The sequence below is a fragment of the Balaenoptera musculus genome, chromosome 12 (genome assembly GCF_009873245.2).
Source record: "Balaenoptera musculus isolate JJ_BM4_2016_0621 chromosome 12, mBalMus1.pri.v3, whole genome shotgun sequence".
Taxonomy (NCBI): Eukaryota; Metazoa; Chordata; class Mammalia; order Artiodactyla; family Balaenopteridae; genus Balaenoptera; species Balaenoptera musculus.
The window spans coordinates 52,059,205-52,086,250 of NC_045796.1; the positions used below are offsets into that span (position 1 = coordinate 52,059,205).

Below are 27,046 nucleotides of genomic sequence, written 5' to 3' on the forward strand. Positions count from 1 at the left end.
TAAGCTTGTGCCTAATCTTCTCTGAACGTTGTCCCACATGCATTTTCCCTTTGCTACTTGTGCTCTGTATCCTTTCGCTATAATAAATCGTAGCTGTGAGTATAACCATATGCTGAGTCCTCTGAGTCTTCCTAGTAAATCACCAAACCTGGGGGTAGTCTTGGGGATTCCCAGCATAGATAGTGTCCTCATTCTGAGGTTCAAGGAATCCATAATAGGGGCACAGCCTGCATTTTCAGACTACTCCCCCTCTACTCTCCAAAATGCATCTATGTTTTCAATACAAGAAATGACTGAGTACCACCACATGTAATGGGTAATAGGGAATATCAAAGTTGACTTGTTTTAAGTGCGGGTGGAAGAACAAAAAAATTGCAGCAGTAATGTATCAAGATCAACTGGAAATAGCAAGTAAAATGAATTTGGGTACAGAGAAACTGGTTATGAAACTATTCTAAGTGGGAATAATACAGGCCCAAATTAGGATGGCAACAGCAGAAATGTTAGGAAGCGGGGTAGAATGGAAAATGCAAAGGTAGATTCAATAATGTGGGTTGCCTTCTAGTCAAACTGGATTGCTCACCATATCTCAAACATTTTTCCATTCTTTCATTTCATAACCATGCCTTTGTTCACACATTGTCCCAACTGGATAGCCTCCTCCTCCAACCCTCTGCCAGCCTAATTTCTCCTCCACAAATCTCAACTCACCCTCAGCTCCCTACCACCAGATTTCCAAACTCACCTGTATCTACCCCATTCTCTTTTCTTTCTGCAGTTACAGCTTAAGAGCTATTTCTCATTCCATCAAGGGCTATTAATGCCTTCACTCATCCTCTAATCAGTGGATTAATTTTTTGGAAAAAAAATTATGACCCAATATACACACAAATATACATAACTGAAAAACAAGTTTCATGAAGTAATAACTAATTTAGTAAAAGTATGAAATAGTAAGAAAAAAAGGATCTTTCTATGCATGATATTCTCTGGTATTTTATACACATATATTTTTATTATTTACATCTAAAGAACCACTAGATTTAGTTATACTAAATGCCTTATATGATACTTATTTACCTTTTTGTTTTCTGTCCCCATCAGAACATATGCTCTTTGAGGGCAATAGTGCCTGACATGATTGGTGTTTATTAAATATTTCTTGAATCCCCTCCCTTCTTACATTTTCAGAGATGTCATTCTCTTCATTAATCACCTCTGTACTATATCATCTCCCTTCCCCTCTCTACTAGTTTTTTTCATATCAGCTCAACCCTCTCCTCTTAAAATAATAACAACAACAACAAACAACCTCCTTGACTTGACACCTGCTCTCCCTCCTTCCCTTCACAGCCAAACCACTTGAAAGAGTTGCCTTTACTTTTTCTGGCCATCCCCTCACATCCTGCTCATTTCTCAACCCATTATAATCAAGCTTCTACTGAGATGGCTTCTGCCAAGTTCACCCAATGCCTTTTTTAAAAAATATTTTTAATTAATTAATTTATTTATTTATTCTTGGCTGCGTCGGGTCTTAACTGCAGCACGCAGGATCTTCATTGAGGCATGCAGGATCTTTCATCGCGGCATGTGGGCTTCTCTCTAGTTGTGGCACGTGAGCTCCAGAGCCCACGGGCTCTCTAGTTGTAGCGCATGGGCTCCAGAGCACATGGGATCAGCAGTTGCAGCACGTGGGCTCTGTAGTTGCGGCACACCGGCTAACCATGGCGTGCGGGCTTAGTTGCCCTGTGGCATGGGGGATCCTAGTTCCTTGACCAGGGATAGAACCCGCGTCCCCTGCATTGGAAGGCAGATTCTTAACCTCTGGACTACCAGGGAAGTCCCCACCCAACGCCTACTGTTGCCAAATCCAGTAGCTATTCCTCAGTCTTCGTATTCCTGTTTACAATTATAAAATGTCTAATTTTTAAAGTTATTCATAGGAACCATCAGGACTGTGGGCAAAGTACATTGTTTCTATTGGGATCTGGCTTTGGAGAGGCTTAAAGTCCTTTGCTTCCACTTTTATTTTTACTAACCCAACATCTTTATTGAGTAGTTTATACTTCATTCACATTTCTCAAAAAAGAAAACCAAGTTACACTGAAGATGAGGCATCACTTCAGGCAATCATCAGACATAAAAAGAGAATCATGGGTTATCTAGTACTGCATATAAGAAGCTTATAAGTTGCCATTCTATCCCAACAACAAGTAAAAAGCTGAAAAATCAACGTACCTTCTCAGATCCATAAGAGAAGGAAGGACACAGGACAAACTGCTGCCCCCAAGATTGAAAAGAAAGTGATTGGTGTAAATGAACCAATTAAAAGATTGTCAGAGTGGCTCAAAACCCTAGACTCAATTACATGTTGACTAAAATAAACTCACTTTAAATTCAAAGACACATACATATGAAAAGTAAATGGATGGATACAGCAGAAACTAACACAACATTGTAAAGCAATTATAATCCAATAAAGATATTTTTTTAAAACAGATGGAAAAAAATACACCATGCTAACACTAATCAAAAGAAAGCAAGAGTAGCTATATTAATTTCAGACAGACCAGACTTCAAAGCAAGGAAAGTTATCAGAGATACAGAAGGATGTTACATAAAGATAAAAGAGTTGATTCCCCAAGAAGACATAACAATCGTTAATGTATATGCACCTAACAACAGACCATCAAGTTAAACTACATGAGGTAAAAATTGATAGAGCTATAAGGAAAAATAGATGAATCCACTATCATAGTTGGAGACTTCAGTACCCCTCTAGCAGAAATGGACAGATCCAGTAGGCAGAAAATCAGTAAGGACTTAGTTGAACTCAACAACACCATCAATCAACTGGCTAAACTTGACATCTATAGAATAATTCATCCAACAACAGCACAATACACATTATTCTCAAGCTCACACAGAACATTCACCAAGATAGATCACATTCTGGGTCATAGAACACACCTTACCAAAGTTAAAAGAACAGAAATCATACAATGTCTGCCATCAGACCACAATGGAATTAAAATAGAAATCAATAACAGAAAGATAAATGGAAAATTCTAAAAGATGCAGAGATTATGGGACTTCCCTGGTGGCACAGTGGTTAAGAATCCACCTGCCAATGCAGGGGACACAGGTTCGATCCCTGGTCCAGGAAGATCCCACGTGCCACAGAGCAACTAAGCCTGTGCGCCACAACTACTGAGCCTGCGCTCTAGAACCCGCAAGCCACAACTACTGAAGCCAGCACGCCTTAGAAGCCATGCTCCGCAACAAGAGAAGCCACCGCAATGAGAAGCCCGCACACCTCAACGAAGAGTAGTCCCTGCTCGCTGCAACTAGAGAAAGCCTATGCGTGGCAATGAAGACCCAACGCAGCCAAAAAAAAAAATTTTTTTTAATTTAAAAATAAAATAAAATATGCAGAGACTAAACAACACACTTCTAAATAACATATGGGTCAATGAAGAAACCTCAAGATAAATGTAAAAATTCTTTGAGTTAAATGAAAATGGAAGCACAATTTATCAAAATTTGTGGGATGCAGCAAAAGCAGTGATTAAAGGCAAATTTATAGCAATGAATGCATATATTAGAAAGAAGAAAGATCTAAAATCAATCATCTAAGTTTCCACCTTAAGAAACTAGAAAAAGAAAATTAAATCCAAAGTAAGCAGAAGAAAAGAAATAAGAGCAGAAATCAGTGGAACTGAAAACAACAGAGAAAATCAATGAAACCAAACACTGGCTCTTTGAAAAGATCAATAAAATTGATAAGCCTCTGGCCAGGCTAACAAGGAAAAAGGAGAGAGGACACAAATTGCTAATATCAGAAATGAAAGAGGGATATCACTATAGATCCCATGGACATTAAAAGGATAATAAAGGAATACTATGAACGACTCAACCCATAAATTTGAGAACCTAGGTGAAATGGACAAATTCCTTGAAAGACACAATCAGCCAAAATTCACACAAGAAGAAACAGACAATCTAAATAGGTCTGCATCTATTAAAGAAACTGAATCAATAATTAATAGTCTTCCAAAATAGAAAGCATCAGGCACAGATGGGTTCACTGGTGAATTCTACCAAACATTTAAAGAATTATACTAATTCTCTACAATCTCTTTCAGAGGATTAGAAGCAGAAGGAATACTTCCTAACTCATTCTATGAGGCCAGCATTTCCCTAATACCAAAATAAGACAAAGACATTACAAGAAAAGAAAACTACACCAATATCTCTCGTGAACATAGACGCAAAAATCCCTAACAAAATACTACCAAATCAAATCCAACAATGTATAAAAAGAATTACACACCATAAACAAGCGAGAATTATCCCAGGAATGCAAGGCTGGTTCAACCTTTTTTCTTTTTTCTTTTTTTTTTTGGCTGTGCCGCGTGGCATCCAGGATCTTAGTTCCCTGACCAGGAATCAAATCCATGCCCTCTACAGTGGAATCATGGAGTCTTAACCACTGGACCACCAGGGAAGTCCCTGGTTCAACATTTTAAAATGAATTAATGTAATCCATCGCATCAACAGACTAAAGAAGAAAAATCACATGATCAGATCAATAAATGCAGAAAAAGCATCTGACAAAAACTTATACACATTCATGATAAAAACTCTCAGTAAACTAGGAATAGAGGGAACTTCCTCATCTTGATAAAGAATACCTACAAAAAACCTACAGTGAACATCATACTTAATGGTAAGAAACTAGATGTTTCCCACTAAGATCAAGAACAAGGCAAGGATGTCCCCTCTCCTCACTCCTTATCAACATAGTACTAGATAAATCCATAAGAGAAGAAAAGGAAATAAAAGGTATACAGATTGAGAAGGAAGATATAAAATGGTCTGTTCCCAAATGACATGGTCATCTATACAGAAAATACAAAAGAATCAATAAAATAACTCCTGGGACTAACAAGTAATTATAGTAAGGATACAAGGTTAATATACAAAAGTCAACTGCTTTCATATATGCCTGCAATGAACAAGTGGAATGTGAAATTAAAAACACAATACCAGAAAAAACAAAAAACAAAAAAACAAAAACACAATACCAGGACTTCCCTGATGGTCCAGTGGGTAAGACTCCGTGCTCCCAATACAGGAAGCCCAGGTTCGATCCCTTGTAGGGGAACTAGATCCTGCATGCATGCCGCAACTAACAGTGCACATGCCACAACTAAGAAGTCCACATGCCACAACTAAGAAGTCCGCATGCCGCAACTAAGAGTCTGCATGCCGCAACTAAGAAGTCCACATGCTGCAACTAAGAAGTCCACATGCTGCAACTAAGAAGCCCGCGTGCCATAACTATGAGCTCGCATGCCACAACTAAAGATCCCACATGCCACAACAAAGGATCCTGCATGTTGCAACTAAGACCTGGCACAACCAAAATAAATCAATCAATCAATAAATATATTTTTTTAAAAAACACAATACCATTTACGTTAGCACCCCCCAAAAATGAAATACTTTGGTATAAATCTAACAAAATATGTACAAGATCTATATAAACAAAACTACAAAACTCTGATGAACAAAATCAAAGAACTTAAAAATGGAGAGATAGTCCATGTTCAGGTATAGGAAGACTCAATATTGTCAAAATGTCAGTTCTTCCCAACTTGATCTATAGATTCAATGGAATCCCAATTAAAATCCTAGCAAGTTATTTTGTGGATACTGACAAAATAATTCTCAAGTTTAAATGAAGAAGCAAAAGACTCAGAATAACCAACACAATACTGAAGGAGAAAAACAAAATTGGAGGACTGACACTACCCAACTTTAAGACCTACTATAAAGCTACAATAATCCTGACAGTGTGGTATTGCCAAAAGAATAGACAAATAGATCAATGGAACATAATAGAGTCCAGAAATAGGCCCACATAAATATAGCCAATTGATCTTTGACAAAGGAGCAAGGGCAATACAATGGAGCAAAGATAAGTCTTTTCAACAAATGATGCTGGGACAACTGGACATCCACATGCAAAAAAAATGAATCTAGACACAGACCTTAAACCCTACACAAAAATTAACTCAAAATGCATCATAGATCTAAATGTAAAAGAGAAAACTATAAAACTCCTAGAAGATAACATGGGAGAAATATAGGAGACGTAGGAGAAACCTAGATGAGCTTGGGTATAGCTTTGACTTTTTAGATACAACACCAAAGGCACAATCCATGAAAGAAATCATTGATAAGCTAGACTTCATTAAATTAAAAACTTCAGTTCTGCAAAAGACAATGTCATGATCTCAAAAGACAAACCACAGACTGGGAGAAAATATTTGCAAAAGACCCATCTCATAAAGGACTATTATCCAAAATATACAAAGAACTCTAAAAACTCACAGCAAGAAAACAAACAATCTGATTAAAAACTGGGCCAAACGGGACTTCCCTGGTGGCACAGTGGTTAAGAATCCGCCTGCCAATGCAGGGGACACAGGTTCGAGCCCTGCTCTGGGAAGATCCCACATGCCACGGAGCAACTAAGCCCGTGCGCCACAACTACTGAACTTGTGCTCTAGAGCCCGCGAGCCGCAACTACTGAGCCCACATGCCGCAACTACTGAAGCCCATGCACCTAGAGCCAGTGCTCCGCAACAAGAGAAGCCACTGCAATGAGAAGCCTGCGCACCGCAACGAAGAGTAGCCCCTGCTTGCTGCAACTAAAGAAAGCCCACACGCGGCAATGAAGACCCAACGCAGCCAAAAATAAAACTAAAGTAAAATAAAATAAATTAAAAAAAAAAAAACAACTGGGCCAAAGACTTTAACAGAAACCACACCAAAGAAGATATACAGATGACAAAGAAGCATATGAAAAGATCTCCACATCATATGTCATCAAGGAAATGCAAATTAAAAGAACAATGAGAAGGAATTCCCTGGTGGTCAGCGGTTAGGACTTGGCACTTTCACTGCAGGGCCCAGGTTCAATCCCTGGTCAAGGAATGCAAGCTATGTGACATGGCCAAAAAAAATGAGATACCACTACACACCTATTAGAATGGCCAAACTCCAGAACACTGACAAATGCTGCCCAGTATGTGGAACAATAGGACCTCTCTTTCCTGGTGAGAATGCAAAATGGTACAGCCACTTTAGAAGACAGTTGGGCGGTTTCTTACAAAACTAAACATACTCTTACCATACAATCCAACAATCATTATCCTTGGTATTTACCCAAAGAAGCTGGAAATTTATGTCCACAAAAAAACCTGCACACACATACTTATAGCAGTTTTATTCATAATTGTCAAAACTTGGAAGCAACAAAGATGTCCTTCAGTAGGAGAATGGATAAATAAACCGGTACATCCAGACAATGGAATATTATTCAGCACTAAAAAGAAATGAGTCTATCAAACCTTGAAAACACATGGAAAAAACTTAAACGCACATAACTAAGTGAAAGATCAATTTGAAAAAGCTACATACTGTAAGGTCCTATATTCTAATTATATGACATTCTGGAAAAGGCAAAACTATTGACAGTAAAAAGATCAGTAGTAAACAAAGGGAGGGGGTAGGTAGGAAGAAGGTGTGAATAGGCAGAGCACAGAGGATTTTTAGGGTAGTGAAAATACCCTAAAATATACACTAATGTGCATATGTGTCATTGTACATTTGTCCATATTCGTAGAATGTACTACACCAAGAGTGAACCCCATTGTAAACTATGGACTTTGGATGATGATGCTGTGTCAATGTAGGTTCATCGACTGTAACAAATGTACCTCTCTGGTATGGGATGTTGATAATTGGGGAGTATTGATAACAGGGGACATGTGGGGGGCAGGAGGTATATGGGAAATCTCTGTACCTTCCTCTGAATTTTGCTGTGAACCTAAACTGCTCTAAAAAATATCAGTCTTTAAAAAAAAAAAAAAAAAATCAGTCTTTTTAAAAAGAAAAAGAAAGAGAGAATCAGTCAGGCAAGACACTCAAGGCTGAGAGATTGGCCAGCTTAGGCCTGGACAGCAGCTGTATAAATTGAATCACAAAAGACTTCTCAAAAGCTGCACTAAATTAAATCTGTTACTGCATCAGTGTACACAAATTATGTGATGCTGCTGCCATATTATTTTGATTTGTATTAATTTGTCTTATTGTACTCCAAATGGACAGTGGGAAAATGCCATTCTGAAGATCCACAAACTAATCTACAAACATAAATGGAAGATTTTAGAGTCACAAAAAGTCTGAGCTGTTCTAATACCTCAATTTTGTACCGTATTTCACTACTTTCTCCTAAACGAAGTTTAAGGAAGATCCCACTATACTCCATAGCCCGCTTGTTATAAGATTTAGTCAATATCATGATGTCTTAGCATCTGAATAATCTATTATGACTTTCTAGATAGTATTTTAACAAATACTTCAATTTTTCTCCCCAAGGAAAATAAATGAGTTTCCCCAGGCTTTGAGTGTATTTGTTATTACTTCAATTCCCCCTGCTCCAACTTTTTTTTAAAGTGAACATAACCTCCAGATTTTATTGTCTTCACAATAAAAAGATGAAGTTTAGAACTGGAGTACTTAGCCCTTTCTCTTATCTCCTCCCAGTTCAAAATGCTTGCTGGTCTTAACAGTCAGTACTCTCTAACTCTGCAGCACTTTCTAGGCTCAATGCATTCAAACCTCAGCACAATCTCCACTTGTAGTTTTAGCCTTTTTTCCAGAAAAGCAGCTTAGTCTGCTTCCTGTCATAAGACCGCTTTCCCTGGGCATTCAGAGAGTCCCTGCCCTTCTTGTCCTGTGTCACTCTGTGGGTTTAATGCTTGGCACGCTTCTTACAGTTAGTTTGGCAAGTTTCAGGGATATACACCATGTTTGTCTGTTTGTGGGGGTGCTATCGGCAGGGGAAGAAGCGATTTCCCCCAATATTTAAGTTTTCATCTGAAGACAGAGGTTTAGAACAAAAAAATTCTTCTGAAGTTCTCCAGTCTTACAGTCTATGCTAATATGTTCCACTTAAACAATCTCATGGCATTAATAAGTAATATAATAGGGACTTCTCTGGTGGTCCAGTAGTTAAGACTCCTTGCTCCCAATGCAGGGGGCCCAGGTTCGATCCCTGTTCAGGGAACTAGATCCTGCATGCCACAACTAAAAGATCCCACACGCCACAACGAAGATCCCGTGTGCCACAGCTAAGACCTGGTGCAGCCAAATAAATAAATATTAAAAATAATAAGTAATATAATAAACCACATTTATGCTCTTCTTAATGGCACATGGTAACCTATAACACAGAAAGAAGAGGCAACTCAACAGCAACAATTACAAAAGAAATTAGAAAAAGGCAAATTGTCACTAACAGCCCTAACAAGAATTGTTATATACACGTAGGTTTTTTTTTTTTTAAACAAGGTCTTGACTTGGGGTCCATGACAAGTCAATTGGCAGGGAATGGGGGGGATGGTCTGAGAGCCCTCTGAAATTAAAAGAAAATTGTGTGTGTGTATGTGTGTATGTTTGTGCATTTCTTCTGAGCTAAGATCTCTAAATATACTATAGATTCCTTCAGATTTTCAAACAAGTGAACAAAAACTGATTAAGAACCACTGTTTTAAAAATAATTGTCAAAACAATTTTAGAAGGAAATTCTATTAATAGCAGCTCACATTTATTGAGCACCTACTGTGTGCCAGGGACTAGGTTAAGTAACTTAACATAATTACTTGTTTTACTCCTCACAATAATCCTATTATACAAATAACTTAAAAATCCATGGATATGGACTTATATATACTGCCAAATGTAAAACAGATAGCTAGTGGGAAGCAGCCGCATAACACAGGGAGATCAGCTCCATGCGGTGCTTTGTGACCACCTAGAGGGATGGGATAGGGAGGGTGGGAGGGAGACGCAAGAGGGAAGAGATATGGGGATATATGTACGCATATGGCTGATTCACTTTGTTGTAAAGCAGAAACTAACATACCATTGAGAAGCAATTATACTCCAATAAAGATGTTAAAAAAAATAATTTTAAAAAAAAATCCATGGATAAATCTGTTCATTGATTCATTCACTCAGGTTTCTTAAGAACCAACTATATAGCTCAGGCACTATTCATGTCACTGGTGAAACAACAATTAAAAACAAATTTCTTTCCTTATGGAGCAGTCCCTCCAGTCAAGGGGAAGAGAGACAAAAAATTAAATAAAGAGCAACAACAGATCACATAATAATCAGTATGATGGCGAAAATAAACAGAGTGATATCCTAGGACCTCTGACCAACAGCATGGCATCCCCAGGGAGCTCAACAGAAGTACGGAATCTCAGGCCCTACCCTAGGGGTCTGAATCAAAATTTGCATTTTTAACAAAATACATAGGTGTTTCATATGCACACTGAAGACTGAGAAGCACCATGCTAGGGAATGATTGAGGACTCCTATAGATTATGAGGAAAAGCTTTCCTGTGGAAGTGACATAAGTGGACACCTGAATGCCCAAAGGAGTCAGCCCTGAGGAAGATCTGGGAGAACTTCCCAGGCAGAGCGAAGAGCTCTGGCAAAAACCCTAAAGTGAAAATGGAAATAAGCTTCACATTTTTAAAGAAAGAAAAGAAAGTTTACGTGGCTGATTTAAATGAACAAGGTGAAAAATAATAATAATAAATAAATAAATGAATGAATGAATGAATGAATGAACAAGGTGGAGTATGTTACAAGGAGGTGAAGTTGGAAAGGAGAGGAAGGACCAGATCATGTAGGGTCTTGTAAGCCATGGTAAATAGTGTGAATTTGATAGGATTAAGATCAAGTAGAAGATTTTGATCAGGGGTGTGTCACAATTTGTTTTTTAAAAGATTAATCTGGGACTTCCCTGGTGGTGCAGTGGTTAAGAATCCGCCTGCCAATGCAGGGGACATGGGTTCGAGCCCTGGTCCGGTAAGATCCCACATGCTGCGGAGCAACTAAGCCCTTGTGCCACAGCTGCTGAGCCTGCGCTCTGGAGCCCGCGTGCCACAACTGCTGAAGCCCGCGCGCCTAGAGCTCGTGTTCCAAAACAAAAGAGGCCACCGCAAGGAGAAGCCCGCACGCAGCAACGAAGAGTAGCCCCCAGTCGCCGCAACTAGAGAAAAGCCCACGCACAGCAACGAAGACCCAACACAGCCAACAATAAATAAATAAAAATAAATTAAAAAAAAAAAAAAGATTAATCTGTTTGTAGAAAATAAGATAATAGAAATGCAAAAGGAAAGCAGAAATGGAGGAATAGTATGGTATTCAATAATGCTATTATATATTATATATAATATACATATATTTTTATATATGTATGTAGTTTTATATTGTATGGAATTCAATAAAACTATTATACATATATATATAAAATACATATATATGTAAATTTTTTTTAAGTGGAAGCAGAGAGACTAGTTAGGAAACTCTTAACAATAGTACAGTTCAGAGATGTCTATGATTTGGACCAGAGAGTTAGCACTGCAAGTTGCAGGTTAAGTAAACTGACCAAGATCATATAGTTAATAACAACAGCAGCAACAATTGCTAACCTTTAGTGGGTACTCACTAAGTGCCAGGTACTTTTCTAAGTACTTTACATACCTTCATTCATTTAATCTTCACAACCACCCTATGATGTAGGTACTAACATATTCCTACCTTAAAGGTGAAGAAACTGAGGCACAGAGGGACTAAGTAAGTAACCTGTCCATGTTCCCATAGCTAGGTAGTGGCAGAGCCAGCATTTGTACCTATAGGTCCAGCAGGGAGGCAGGATGTTATAGTGGAAGCAGCATGGGCTCTGGAGTCATACCCTCCAGATTTATCTCCTGACTCCACCATTTTGACTCTGGATCATGGCAGCTTGGGCACATGATCACCATCCTAGCCAATGATGCCTAAGAGGAAGTCAGCTTCTGCCAAAGTTTCTCCTGATACTCTTCAAAAGGAGACCAGGACAGAAACTCATTCCTTCCTGCCTTTGTACTTTTACCTGTGAAATTAAGATAGCTGGACTGCTGCAAGCACCTTAAGAACATGAGGGGAAATGCTGCTCACACACTGAGGACAACAATAATCTTGACATATGTTGTGATAGTTAATTTTATTTGGCAACTTGACTGGGTCATCGAGTGCCTATACATTTAGTCAAACATTATTCTGGATGTGTCTGTGAGGGTATTTCTTTTTTTTTTTTTTTAATTTATTTAATTTATTTATTAATTTATTTTTGTCTGTATTGGGCCTTCGTTGCTGCGTGCGGGTTTTTCTCTAGTTGCGGCGAGCGGGGGTTACTCTTCTTTGTGGTGCGCTGGCTTCTCACTGCGGTGGCTTCTCTTGTTGCAGAGCAGGGTCTCTAGGCGCGTGGGCTTCAGTAGTTGCAGCACAGGGGCTCAGTAGTTGTGGCTTGCAGCCCTACTAGTTGTGGCGCACAGGCTTAGCTGCTCCGCGGCATGTGGGATCTTCCCGGACCAGGGCTCGAACCCGTGTCCCCTGCATTGGCAGGCGGATTCTTAACCACTGCGCCATCAGGGAAGCCCCAGTGAGGGTATTTCTGATGAGGTTAACACCTGAAGCAGAAGACTGAGTAGACTGTTCTCCCTTATGTGGGTGGGCCTCATCCAATCACTTGAAGCCCTGAATAGAACAAAAGGCTGACCTTCCCCTTAGTAAGAGGGAACTCCTTCCGCCTGACTGCCTTTAAGCTGGAACATCGGTTTTCTCCTGCCTTTGGACTCAAACTGAAACATCAGTTCTTCATGGGTCTTAAGCCTGCCAGTCTTTGGACTAGAACTACACTATGGGCTCTCCTGGTTCTCAGGTCTTCGGACTCAGACTGGAATTACACTACCAACTCTCCTGGGTCTCTGGGTCTCCAGCTTGCTGACTGTAGATCTTGGGACTTGTCAACCTCCATAATTGCATGAGCTGATTCCTTATAATAAATCTCTTTCTAAATGTATATACATCTTATTGGTTCTGTCTCTCTGGAGAACCCTGACTAAAACATATGTCATAAAGCTTAACTGTGTTGACACTGTTTCCATAGAGCTGAGAAATAACAACAAAGGGGATGTGTGGTCTCTGTGTTCTTTGGTGCTTTAAATTGGAATGGAATTTCAAATTCTACACAAAGGTAGATAGTTAAGAAAGTCTTAGAGATATTCTTTAGAAACTTAAGCAAAATGGTGGAACAGACTATTTCAACAAAAAGTAAGCATTTTCCTTTCAGAAATGTTATTTTAAAGGTTTGCTTCACCCTTAAGGTATTTTTGTTTTAATACCTGAGGTTAAATATTTTTTGAGAATCCATCTCCAACTTCATACTCAAAATCAGTAGAGATGTAGTTTAATGTGTAGAAATTTTACATACAACTTGTCAGTAAAGTGGGGTTCAGCTCAAAAACACTCTGTAAAGATTTCTCAGCTCAAAAGTATCCTATGATTAAAGGAAAGAATTGAAGATACGCAAGATAACACATGACCATACAAATTTAAAGAGTTTTCAAGGTAAAGAAAACTATCTTTTTGTATTATTCCTTCCTAGACGGTTGTATGTTCAGAAATATTCAATATGATTTGTGATGAGCCTTGACTACTTCAAGGCATTACATGTGTTTACTTCAGTAGAATTAAGGATGTTATACAAAATTAACAGATTACAAGAGGTATCCATGTAACCCAGAAAAGTTATCTGCTTTAGGTTCATTTTAACAACTTAAGGTTTTCTTTGCAGACCTTGGATTCATTTGAAAATTTATAAGTGATAGAATTCTGAAAGGTATTCTATATATTATCTTCTCCAAAAAAATCTAAGGTAGATATTGTTATTTCTTACAAATGAGGAAACTAAAACACCACAAAATGTTAGAAAATTTAAGTGAATAGGCAAGACAGGATCTCAAGCTAAGTGACCCCAAACTACCACCAGGATATTGTCCTCATTAAAATCACCATAACACTACAGACAAGTGAAGATTGTGCTCCCATTTATTCAGCCAGGCAACAGAAAAAACACAAACCTCTCTCAGGCCCTCTAATTTGAAGTACTCAAGCCTCCTGGAGCAACCAACAACCCACTCCTCCTGGGTCTCCATCCTACTCAGGCCCAGCTAGAGCTCTGCCCTGCCTGCACTCTGGGCTCAACCTGCCTCTGCTAATAAACGGCACTCTTGTAAAACCCGGCAGCAGCAGGAGCAGCAGATTTTTTTTTAATTGAAATATAGTTGATTTACAATGCTGTGTTAGTTTCAGCTGTATAGCAAAGTGATTCAGTTATACATATACATATTCTTTTCTCAGACTCTTTTCCATTATAGGCTATTACAAGATATTGAATACAGTTCCCTGTGCTATATAGTAGGTCCTTGTTGTTTATTTTATATATAGTAGTGTGTATCTGTTAATCCCAAACTCCTGATTTATCCCTCCTCCCGCCTTTCCCCTTTGGTAACCATAAGTTTGTTTTCTATGTCTGTAAGTCAGCAGCTTTTTTACTAAAAGCCCAAAGTTGAAGTGTTAGAGGAAAGAAATTCCTTTCCATATAAATCTAAAAGCCCTTACATTTCACATAGCTGGCTTTTAAGAATTTTGACTAACTAGATTTATGTACACCTTTTTGAGTTTTGAGAACAAAATTTGGCACTAAATGAAGACCTAGCCCTCAAATACAAAGATGACACACAGTTAGGAGACAAATCAGTGCTGTATCACAGTCAAGATGATGTTGCCGTACTACAAAATGGGATAAAAGTACCAACAGGTGCAATTAGGTTCAAAAACTTAATTATACTGAAAAGAATCATTTGAAAAGCTATTAAATAGAAAAACTGAATAAGCAACAACTAATTCCACAAATTATAAAGCAGCTATAGAGTGTAAGGCTCTGTACTAAAAACTTCAAACACAGCTAGCTAGATAGACACTGTAACTGCACTCAAAATACCAACAGGGCACTGGGGGAGATATAAACAAGTGGATAAACAACTTTAACAAAGTGTGGTACGAAGTAAAGGGAAGAGGAGGATGCTATGAGATCACAGAGCCAAAGCTAGTAACCTAGCTTAAGGAGATAAGTTAAGGGTACTCAGAGGAAGTGATGTTTCAATTGAGAGCAAAAGGACAAACAGGAGTTAGCCAGGGGAAAATGGAAGGAAGGGAAGGAAATGCATTAAGCTGGGAGAAGGCCCTGAAATATGAGAGGATAGTACTAAAGAAAATGAAACAAGTTCAGTATTGAGATATAAAGTGAAAGGCAGAGGGGGCAAGAGTTGGGCTACTAGAAAAATATAAAGGAACCAGGTGACACAGGCCCTTACAACGATAAGCAGTTTGAATTTAATCCTGAAGGTTCCAGGAAGCCACTTATGAATTTTAAAGAACTCAGTGGCTTAATTATACCCCCTCATAAGCAAAGGAGAATACTGGAAAACATTTTAACGGCTTTATCTTTCTCACATATTAGCAATGACCTGTTGGAAATACAATAGAAAAAAAAAAAAAACGGATCCCACTTACAATTAAGATAAAAAGTCTAGAATAAAGAAGAGTCATAGTAACAATCAATTTGTAAGATCTATGTGAAGAAAACTAAAATCTTTCTCAAAGGCATAAATGAAAATTTGGGAAACTGGACACAGTGTTATAGAAAAGAAACGCACAACATTATAACATTGTCAGTTCTTCACAAATTAATTTGAAGATTAAATACAGTTCCACCAAAATCCAAATCCAAAATCCTTAGAAAATCATGAAGATGCAAAGTAATGAGGGGGATCTTGACTACCAGATGAGAAAATAAATATAAAACACTATGAACAAAAGATCAATGAATAGAATAGATTTTCCAAAAGGAAGTCTTCATGGAATAATTTAATATATAATAAAAGAGGGAGGCATACCAAATATTATCACTGTTTATTATCTTTTCTTTTATCACCCAACCTGTAATTATCTATTTGTTATTTATTTTATGTCTGTCTGTCTCAACTAGACTGCAAGCCACGAGAGGGAAGGTACCATGCCTATTTAATTCACTGTATACCTAGCACCTACAATGCCTGGCATATGACAGGCACACAATAAATATTTGTTGAATAAATAAATTAAGCAATGGGAGCTAAGAGATCATTCAACAAGTGACATCTGGACAACTGGAAGACAATAGAAAAATTAATTTAGATTATCCCCTCATACTGCATACCAAAATACTTTCCAGATGGTTTTAAAATGTAAATATATTAAAAATTTCAAACCAAAAAAATAAAGTATACATGAATATTTACCTAGTCCAGTGGTCTGCAAACTACAGCCTGCAGGCCAAATCAGCCATGCGCATTAGTCTACTATCTCTGGCTGTTTACACACTACAACACCAGAGTTGAGTACAGTTGTCCCTCAGTATCTGCAGGGGACTGGTTCCAGTACCTCCTGCATATACCAAAATCCACAAATGCTCAAGTCCCTTATATAAAATGGTGCAGTACAATGAATAGTTTACCCGCTATATCCGCGGATGCCAAACTCACAAATATGGAGGGTCAGCTAAAGTTGTAACAGAGACCATGGCAGGCAAGGACAAAAGTATTATCTGAATGTTTACAGAAAAAGGTTGCCAATCCCTGATCTCTCTTAACAGGTGTGGGCTTTCTAAACCCAATCCTGTCTGGACATCACAATCGCCTGTGAAACTCAGACTTAAGGACTCCCAATTAAATCCCAGTAGGAATGGATCAAAAACATAACTGTAAGAGCTAAAACTTTAAAATGCTTAGAAGAAAACATAATTGTAAATCTTCATGACCTTGGATTAGGCAATGATTTCTTAGCTATGACACCAAAAGCAAAAGCAGCCAAAGAAAAAATAAATTGGACTTCATCAAAATTAAAACTTTTGTATATCAAAGGACATTATCAGGACTTCCCTGGTGGTCCAATGGTTAAGACTCCGTGCTCCCAACGCAGGGGGCCTAGGTTCAATCCCCGGTCAGGGAACTAGATCCCACATGCTGCAACTAGGAGCCCGCATGCTGCAACTAAGACCTGGCACAGCCAAATAAATAAATTTTTTTTTTTAAAAAAGGGACATTATCAAGAAAGTGAAAATACGACACACAGAATGACAGAAAATATTTGCAATCTATAAATCTGGCATAATTCATTAAGAAATAGAATCCAACAATTTCACCTATGAGTATTTATCTGAAGGAAACAAAATCACTATCTCAAAAAAATATCTGCACCTCCATGTTCACTGCAGCATTATTTAAATAGCCAAGACATGAAAACAACTTAAGTGTCCATCAAGAGATGAAAGGATAACAGAGCAACTAAGCCCGTGCACCACAACTACTGAGCCTGTGCTCTAGAGCCCACAAGCCACAACTACTGAGCCTGCATGCCACAACTCCTGAAGCCCGTGCACCTAGAGCCTGTACTCTGCAACAAGAGAAGCCACCGCAATGAGAAGCCTGCGCACCGCAACAAAGAGTAGTCCCCGCTCACCACAACTAGAGAAAGCCTGCATGCAGCAACGAAGACCCAACGCAGCCAAAAATAAATTAATTTTTTAAAAAAAGAAAGAAAAAAGAAGAGATGAAAGGATAAATCAATAGTAACATAAATCAGGATGTTGATTGCCATTGGGAGTAAAAAGCTAGTGACTTGGAGGGTGCACAATGGGAGCCTCTGGGTACCACAAATGTTCTATTTCTTGATTTAGGTTGTATTTACACAAATCTATTCTCTTTATGAAAATTCAGTAGGCTTTACACTTACCACTTGCATACTTTACTAAATGAATCTTATACTTTAATAAGTATGCTTAAAAAATAAAAATGAAGTTAACAGTAATTATCTTTCCTGTATTTTCTACTATGCACATATAGTATTTTTATAATTAAAATAATTTATTTTTTAATAGAAAAAATAACTAATCAAATACAAACAAAAGAGACCTGTCTTATAATAGCCCTAGGAGTCTTAAGGTGAGACATGAATATGACCTGGCCACCAACTTAATGCAACAGGACACAGAAAAGGTAACCTAAAATACTGCTCTGGCCAGACATGTCTGAAGGAATATATTGAGATATGTGGGCCACATTTTCAGAGTGACATTCAGAAAGCAGACTGTAATCTCAAGAAGGGAAGTAGTTCAAGGATCTAGAAACCATGTCATAAGATTTGACTGATAAGACAAGAGACAGTTGACATTGAGGAGAGAGTAACAACATCCCAGCACTCTGTGTCTAGCATACAGATGGCACCAAGAAATATTTGGGGAATGAATGAACGGATGAATGGGAGAAATATGTCTTTAATGTTTTAAAGGTTGTCAAATGGAATTGGGACAAGGAGGCAACCAGTAATATGATAAATGAATAAATGACTATATAAATGAATAAGATATACTTTAAAAACTGTCATAAGCACAACGAGAACTAGAGTTATATAAGTTGTGCCTGGGGAAAGAGTCAAGATGAATGAGGAGAAGTTACAGAAAAGCTCTACTTGAAGAATTCTACTTAAAGAATTTTCTAGCAATTAGGGCTATACAAAAATGAACAGGATGCCTCAAAAAGAAGCAATAAAGGCAGAAACTACCTTCCCACCTGACGTTTAACTACATAACCCAGAGGTCCTCTTCAGCTCTATTATTCTATGATCCCATGAAATGTTATCTTCATATCTTGCTGCACAGCAAATAATTAACAACTTGAGTTCCTTTGAAAACAGTATCCCTAAGCAGTATCTTACTAAATTAAGATAATTTACCTTAGTGACTTACCTGCATACTATAAATCAAATTTCAACAGCTTTCTTTGAAACATCATGATGAAAGCAGTAGCTCATATTTTCTAAGACCCTCTAGATATTCAGAATATCCAGAGAAAAGGTAGTTAAGTCCAGGATAACCATAACCATCCCTGGTTATCTATAGAGGCCCTCTGCACAATCTTAGAAAAATCAAAACTGCGTTTTCTGGAATTCAAAGCACTGAAACCAGACTGAGCCCTTTGCCATTGTTATTATAAGTGAGTCTTCCCAAAAATCAAAATGGTTTTAGTAATTATACATAGAGTTGAGTTCATCCCATTCCTATTCACTGATTGGAATCCACCACCTCTAGCATTTCGATATTAATATTTCAATTACTCCCAGCATAGCCCTACATTTATATAACATTTCTTATAATTTTCAAAGGACTTTCTCGTATTATATAATAACTTATCTGAGCCTCATAGATGACATGTGAGGAAGGCAGAGTTAGGATGACTAATCCCATTCTACAGATGAGAAAAAGGAAATACCAAATTAAATGATTGATCCAGTACCATAGGATGAAACCAAAATCACAATCTAGTCTTTCCAGGTCACATTTTATTATTCATCTGGTATCCCATATGTTCATTAGTCCTACAACAGAACTGATCAAAATTCTTCTAAGTAACAGTTATGGAATAAAATGAGCTTCACTTCTTCACAAAGAGAAAGAAGATTGTTGCCAAAAAAGAACACACGCTTAGTTAAATGAAATCAAAACTATATAAGGAATTTAGATTTCCAGTTTAAAATGTTTACCCAACTGCTGTGAGAAAAATGCACAATCAGGAAAAGCACGTTTAATATTTCTAAGGGCTGGATTAAAATTTCAGCTGTAATTTCATTACTGTAATTATATTTTTAATGCATATTTATTAAACATCCATTCAAATACTGTGTTCACAATTATTCATGAGTGTTTTGTACATTTGTGTTGATTTTAACAAACTGTAAACAGTGGCCACTGACCAGAAATGTTCTCCTACAATGACAGAAGCCCATGCTAAGGTCACAGGCAGCCCGTTTATGCTCTATTATGTTCTATTCATACCCCAAAGAGAAATATTCAGCTGCTTTTTTCGAAAACTGCAATGGTCATCAATGACCCAAAAAGTCAGATTTACCAGTGACATTAAACACCTATGTTTGATTCAGTGATGAATAAACAAAGTGCAGAATAGAAGAAAATCAAATCTTAATTAAACTCTTTCTTTAAAAAAACAACATAAGCCATCATCAAGGAATGCATTTACTTTATTTATAAAGGGATGATTTAGGGGCCTTAAAAGGGTGCTTTTGATTTAAATAGAAAAATTATGAAAATTAAAACTAAATGCTTGCCGGTTATCATTCTTTTCCTTTAGAAGCTAGTTAATCTTAAATGTGCCAATGTGTGTAACTTTACAAAAGGAAAAAAAACAGTACTTAAATTTCATAACAAATCGGTAAAATACTGCCTAAAATTCTGAATAAAGCTATTCTGAAATAATTATAGGCATGGCTTAGCATACTGAGTAACTCCTTAATATTCACCCTTTTCAAACACTATTTAATAATGAGATCTAAGGGGTCTATTTTCTTTCAAACAATAAAGAAAAATAACATCTATTTGTTATGTTCATTTATTTCAAATTTTTTTACACAAATATATAAATAAGAATTTTTAAATGGAATCTACAGGAATTACATTTAAGATATAAATTGCATTATGAAGCTTTGAAGTAACTACGTTAAGAACTACATGTTCAGGCTTTAAAAATTGTTGAAAACTGGCACACCTGGTCAAGAATATGGATAGATAATGTGTTGAAAAGTATCTTCTAGGATGAGCTGAACGGAGAGAAGAAATAAGAAGGACAAGTAGGACAGTGAAAGAAGGTTATGAAAAAAGATTTTGGAGATTAAAGTATGAGGTACCTCCAGCAGGGTACACATAAAAATGGGACCTCAACAGAGGACCTTAGGCAAGGAAGACAAAACACAGCAGGAAGAACAGACATATTCAAAAGGCTCTTAAAAGAGAAATTAGAACAAATCTTAGTCACAAGTAAGAAAAAAATATGAGTGGCCTAGGGAAACAGTATTAGATACAGTCAAGCTGAGGCTACATGACCTTCTGTCAGAATTTATAGAGCGCATTATTGCACTGGGCCCTTGACATCTATTATTTCTGTGGTACTTTTGTGAAAAGACAAATCCAAAATAGGTAAAACCAGGACTTAAGTGGTTAAGAATCCATCTTGCAATTCAGGGGACACTGGTTAGATGCCTGGTCGGGGAACTAAGATCCCACATGCCGCAGGGCAACTAAGCCCGCACACCGCAAATGGAGAGAAGCCCACTTGGCGCAACTAAGACCCGACGCAGCCAAAAAAAAGTTAATTTTTTTAAAATAGTTAAACCCATTTAAATATTCATCATTTACTTAAACAAAGAGAATGACGCTCTTGAGGTATAACACAGTGCAAATCTACAGTAGGTCAATATTCCATCTCTGGACTTCTAAAGTTCCTTTCTAATGGGTTCTACTCTTGAACCTACCCTATTTCATCTGCCCACCCTCCACCCCAGAACTACATCTGGGCACTAGCTATGCCATGTAATAAGTTGTGTTATGCTTAAAAAAAAAAAATTGACTGAAAGAAACCATTATCATGAAGTTAATCAGTCTCAGGAGCAGGCATGAACCTTCTTTTCTAATATAATAATAAACATTAATGGAAATCCAAGAAACATGAAGTTTCACACAGGGTGTTCATCTAATTGGGTAATAAAAGTCCAAAGTCCATTTTCTTAACCACTAATCTATACAGCCAATAAATAATACCAATTCATATGGCTGAGTTCTACTCACATTAATACCTAATCAAGATCTCCAATGTACATGTACTAAAGAAGAGATTGTGAGCTAAAGGTAAATACGAATCTTCAGTTAACAGAGAGATCTAAAAATAACATTGAGATACAGAAGGACACTACAATGATAAGAAATCACAAGGTGTGACTGTCATATTACCTTGCCTCTATGAAATAAACTTAATTTCTGGGACGTCCCTGGTGGTCCAGCAGTTAAGACTCCGCGCTTCCACTGCAGGGGGCGCGGGTTCCATCCCTGGTCTGGGAACTAAGATCCCACATGCCACGCGGTGTGGCCAAAAAGTAAAAAAAAAAAAAAACAGAAAGAAAGAAAGAAACTTAATTTCTAAGGCTAGCTTAAGTAAAACAGATACGCTGATTTTAAGTTTTAGAAAACTTAGAAGCGTTCTCTTCCTTGGCTTCTCTCCAATTTCCCCTATGACCTCTCTAACTGCTCTCTGATGAGGTCACCTTCTGCTCATAAAACATCAGTTTTCCTCAAGAACTCATCCCTAGCCTTTTTTCCTTTTCATTCTACAAATATTCCAAGGCTAGTTCTTCCATTCTCATGGCTCTCAACACCTCATATTTCCTTTCTTAGACTCAGATCCCATATTTCCTACAACTACTTAGACTTATTTACCTGGAATTATCCCTAACACCTCAAATTTAACATATCCAAAATGGAACCTCCCCCTAAAATGCCTCTGGCCTTACTTTTCATTTGTTTAGTTTCCTTTGATAGATGGAATTTGATGCCATTAAATTACCCAAACTAGGAAACCCAAATTGACCTTAACTCCTCTCTTTCCTTGTCTCCCCCAGATCCTGTCAATTTTACCAAAGCAGGGTCTCTGAATTCCCTCCTTTGCTGCCCTGCTCTCCATCTTTACCACAGCAGTAATTCAGGGCCTAAATCACTCTCCCTAAACTACTACAACTTCCTCCTAAATAATCACCAAGCTTCCAATATTCCCCCATCCAGGCATTCCTGACCTGTTTTTCAGGTAGCCACAGGGATAATCATGCTAAAATGGACCTGATCACTTCTCTTCTTAAGAAATCTTCAACAGTATCCCCCTGAGCCTACACATCTTTGCATACTATACAGGACTCTTCTAACCAGAATCCAGCCCACCTGCCAAGCTTCATCTCTAGCTGCTCCCCCGAGGGACTATACATACACCAATAAGGGCCAGGTGCAGCTCACTTCCACACTTTTGCTAAAAAGCCCTCCCCTCTCCAAGCAGAGCTGCTTTCTCCTCTGTAGTCCTACAACACTTCAGATGGGCCTAGATTATGGTGGTGTTAATGTTCATTGTTACAGTAAAGAGCTAGTAGAACACAGTGGCTGGTTAAGTTTGTGCTTCTGGAGGGAAAATGCCTGGGCTCAAATACCACTTAAGTGGCCATGCCTGTTTAGTCATTTATAAAATAGAGATGACAATACCTTTATAGATAGCACAGGGAACTCTACTCAATACTCTGTAATAACCTATATAGGGAAAGAATCTGAAAAAGAATGGATATATGTATATGTATAACTGAATCACTTTACTGAATCACTAAAGTGATTCAGTTTCACCTGAAACTAACACAACATTGTAAATCAACTATACTCTAATACAAAATTTTTTAAAAGAAACATTAAAAAATAAAAATTTTTAAAAATTTTAAAATAACTTTACAATAGAGTTTTTATGAAGATAAAATTATGAGAGAAAGAAACGGCTAGCAGACTGCCTGGAACACAGAAAGGGCTCAATAAACATTAGCTATTGTAATTCCATCTCCCAAGACTGTAAGCTATTCAAGGCCTGGGAGCCAATTTCATTCACTTTCCCCCTCCACACACTTAATACAAGACTTCAACTGAATTAGCAATCTCCAGGCATTTTCCACCCACACCATGACCACTCTGATTTCTAATAAAATGTTTCCCCATAACTATCTGGAGATTGAATAAGTTACATTAAATGAAGATACACTTAGACCTAAAAGAAAACAAGCAGTAATATCAAAATTGACATATGTACTTAAATTATTTAAGATACCAAATTTTATTGATACTTTCAATTGTTTAATAATCTAACTAATGGAAATACATATATCCCAAAATGGAATTCATAAGTTGTACTTCCTAAGGAATTTAAAGTTAGGTGATCTGAATGAACAGCATTTTAGGACCCCCAAAGTTTTCACATTTCCAGTTTCCAAAATGTCTTAGAGCCAAGGCTGGCATTAAAGCTTAGATGGGGACTTCCCTGATGGTCCAGTGGCTAAGACTCCGCGCTCCCAATGCAGGGGGCCCGGGTTCGATCCCTGGTCAGGGAACTAGATCCCGCATGTTGCAACCAAGACCCGGTATAGCCAAATAATAAATTAAGGGAAAAAAAAAAAAGAAAGAAAGCTTAAATGAAGCATAAAAACAAAGAACATGCTCTTCCTTTCCCCTCATTCCTTTCCTTTATCTACTTCCTTCTTTTTAACATTAAGTGTAATGTGCTTCCCTCACATTACACTGCAGTAAACAGTAGACTTGAAAAGATGAAAAAAAGGAGATAAAACAAATGTCAACAGTAAATAACCCCCCCAAAATATCAAGAAAAGGATAGAAAACAAACTTAAATCAGACTCTAAATACTGGATAACGTTTCAACTTAAATTTTTCTTTTACTTAAAGAGGGGGAGGGAGCAACTTTAGTTAAAATTAAATTGACCTCTACTCTAACTGCATTTTCATCAAATGTCCACATTCAAAACAAATTCTGCCACTTAACTAGCCAAATAACTTCTGCAACCTTGGGTTCCTCATCCCCAAAATGAGGATAATGGGAATTAAACAAGATAAGCACTTAGCATATTGCATGACCCAGAACAAACATTAAGGCTCATGTTGTTATGTTAATGTTCCTTAAATCCTAATTTTCATAAATTATGGTACATGCATTGAACGGAATTCTATTTTAACCATTTAAAACATGAGGTACAGGGACTTCCCTGGCAGTCCAGTGGTTAAGACTCTGCGCTTCCAAGTCAGGGAGGGCCCGTTCAATTCCTGGTTGGGGAACTAAGATCCCACATGCCTTGTGGCGGCCAAAAAAAGGAGGCAGTTCTACATGTATTGATATGGAATGATCGCCAAGATATACTACATGAAAAAAAAAAGAAAGGACCAGAACAATGTGTATAGTATATTACCACTTCTATCCTTCTTTAATTCAGGTATTTATAAATATATATGGTGGATATATACAGAATGTCTCTGGAAGAATACATAAGAAACAAGTATGAGAAGTTGCCTCTGGGAAGGAAAGCTAAGTGGCTGTGGGACAGGAGTGGAAGAAAGTCAACATTTTACCGAATTCCTTCTTGTACCTTTTGAATTTTGTGTTATTTGCTTGTATAGCCTATTCCAAAATTTTTTTAAATAGTTTATATTAAAGATCAAAACCTCATGCTACCAAAATATTCCATTATACAGTAAGTGGATTATGCTAAACTTTACAGTAAAACCTAAGGTGACTTAATAACAGTTTTAGTATTAATTTCAACTCTATTTATGATAATAATCAAAGATTGATAGAGTTTTAGCTAAATTGCCAATGAGAATCAGTTTATAAAGATGTATAAAGGTGGGGTGCCTGGAGATTTTTTTTTAAAAAGGAAAGCGTAAGTATGTGGATGAGGGAGCAATAAGAATAACGTCATTCATTCATTCAAAAAATATATCTGCCCATCAGGCGCCAAACACTGTGCTAAGTGCTGAGGAAACAATGACACCCAGTCCTTGCCTTTGAGTAGCCCGCAATTTAGTGGGAGTATATGAATATAGTAAAACTAGCACTCCTGTGGCCTTGGTTACTCAAAATACAGGTTCATTTATTCATGAATAACAATTTGAAAGAATGAATGAATGATGCAAGCCCGGTGACAAAATACGCCTCGCTGAAGCCTCTAGGACTTGAAAAGAACACAAAGAATCGATCCCTCAATCTGAGAATGTCTGTACACTTGCATTCCCGCAATCCAGAGAGCCCGCGGGGCCTGCAGATGTCAGAGGTACAGTCCCGGCTCACCAGCCTGGAGAGCTTGGGATGGGGCAGGTTGGAAGAGTTCCCAGGCCTCAACCCCACACTTGAATCCCTTCAAGCGAGGTACTCCCCACACCTGGGTTTACAGGTCTCTACTCTCTAACAGCCAGGAGGGAACGAACCCTGGGTCGACATCTAACCCTCAAAATGAAAGTCACTCTGGGCCACCTCCCTCAGTGCTCCTTCAAGAGCAGGCAGTAACAGCGGTGCAAGAGAGGGTGGAACTCCTTTCGAAGAAACCTCTCGAAAACCGTGAACCAAGGAGGCAGTTTGGGGAGCTCGAGGAGGGAGGGTGACTGCCCCGAGACTGCCCCGGTCATAAGCAGTCGTCTCGGCTTACTCCAGATACAGTCACTAACCTTTACAAAAGGGGTTTCCAGGGGCGGTGACCGAAGGGGGGAGAGCAGCGGCCCAAGCCCTGCACCGGACACATCTTCCTCTCAGCCGGCTCGGCGCTAAGCGCAGGGTAACCAAGGGCGACCAAGAGGCCGCCATCTTGAGCTCCGTACAGGGGAAGGAAGAGGAAAACTTTATTGAAACCCAGAAGAGAGACGGTAGCACAGACAAATCCAGCCGTGCTCACGGAAGGCTCCGCCCGACAGAACGAAAGGGAGCAGCGGAAGAACGCGACCTCTAGTAGCGCGAGGGCAAGCTGGTCTCCGGTGCCCTTCGATCCCTCCGGGCAGAGCAAACCGGGACTACGACTCCCAGCATGCAGTGCGGCGGCGCGGGGGCCGGGCGAAGGGACGGGGCGGAGGGCAGCTTTAGGCTGGGGGCAGGGGCAGTTGTCCGCCCAGCAGCTGCAGCAGCGGATCTAAAAACACTTTCAAGGAGTTAGAACGTGTTTGCGGCGTGTATTCAAGTAACGACTCCTGAGCCTTTTCGGTTAGTGTACCTGATCGAGATTCCAAAACCTAAATAAAGTGTAGGTGGTCCAGTGGGTCTTCATATTTTAACGAAATATTGTTACCTCCGTAAACGGTATCCCCAATTTATTTGCCTCCAGCGTCCAACGCATCTTTGGCAGAGTACGTGAAATGTGCTCCTACCACTTTTGCTTTCTGTATTTCAAGAGCATAAATCATTTTCAATGTGGCATACACTCAAATGTTTTGAAAGAACATGGAAAATTTGTGTAACATGCGAAAGCCAATGGCCCGAGATGAACAAGTAGATAGAGTGGCTGTGGGATAGTGTATCTAAGGAGGAATTTCTAAGTGATCTGCCCTAATTTGATTAAA

The 27,046-nt window shown here is 38.4% G+C and overlaps 1 protein-coding gene and 1 pseudogene across 2 annotated transcripts in view; both read right to left on the reverse strand.

The window, feature by feature from the left end:
* AFG1L (AFG1 like ATPase) overlaps positions 1–26,462 on the reverse strand; it is a 201,586-nt gene extending 175,124 nt beyond the window's left edge. For both annotated transcript variants that reach the window (XM_036872274.1, XM_036872273.1), the window contains exon 1: positions 26,165–26,462. In XM_036872274.1, the coding sequence (XP_036728169.1) occupies positions 26,165–26,300 (136 nt within the window). In that variant the 5' untranslated portion in view covers positions 26,301–26,462. The remainder of the gene's footprint in view (positions 1–26,164) is intronic.
* On the reverse strand, positions 8,578–8,884 carry LOC118905537 (annotated as a pseudogene).
* Positions 26,463–27,046: the final 584 nt, after the last annotated feature.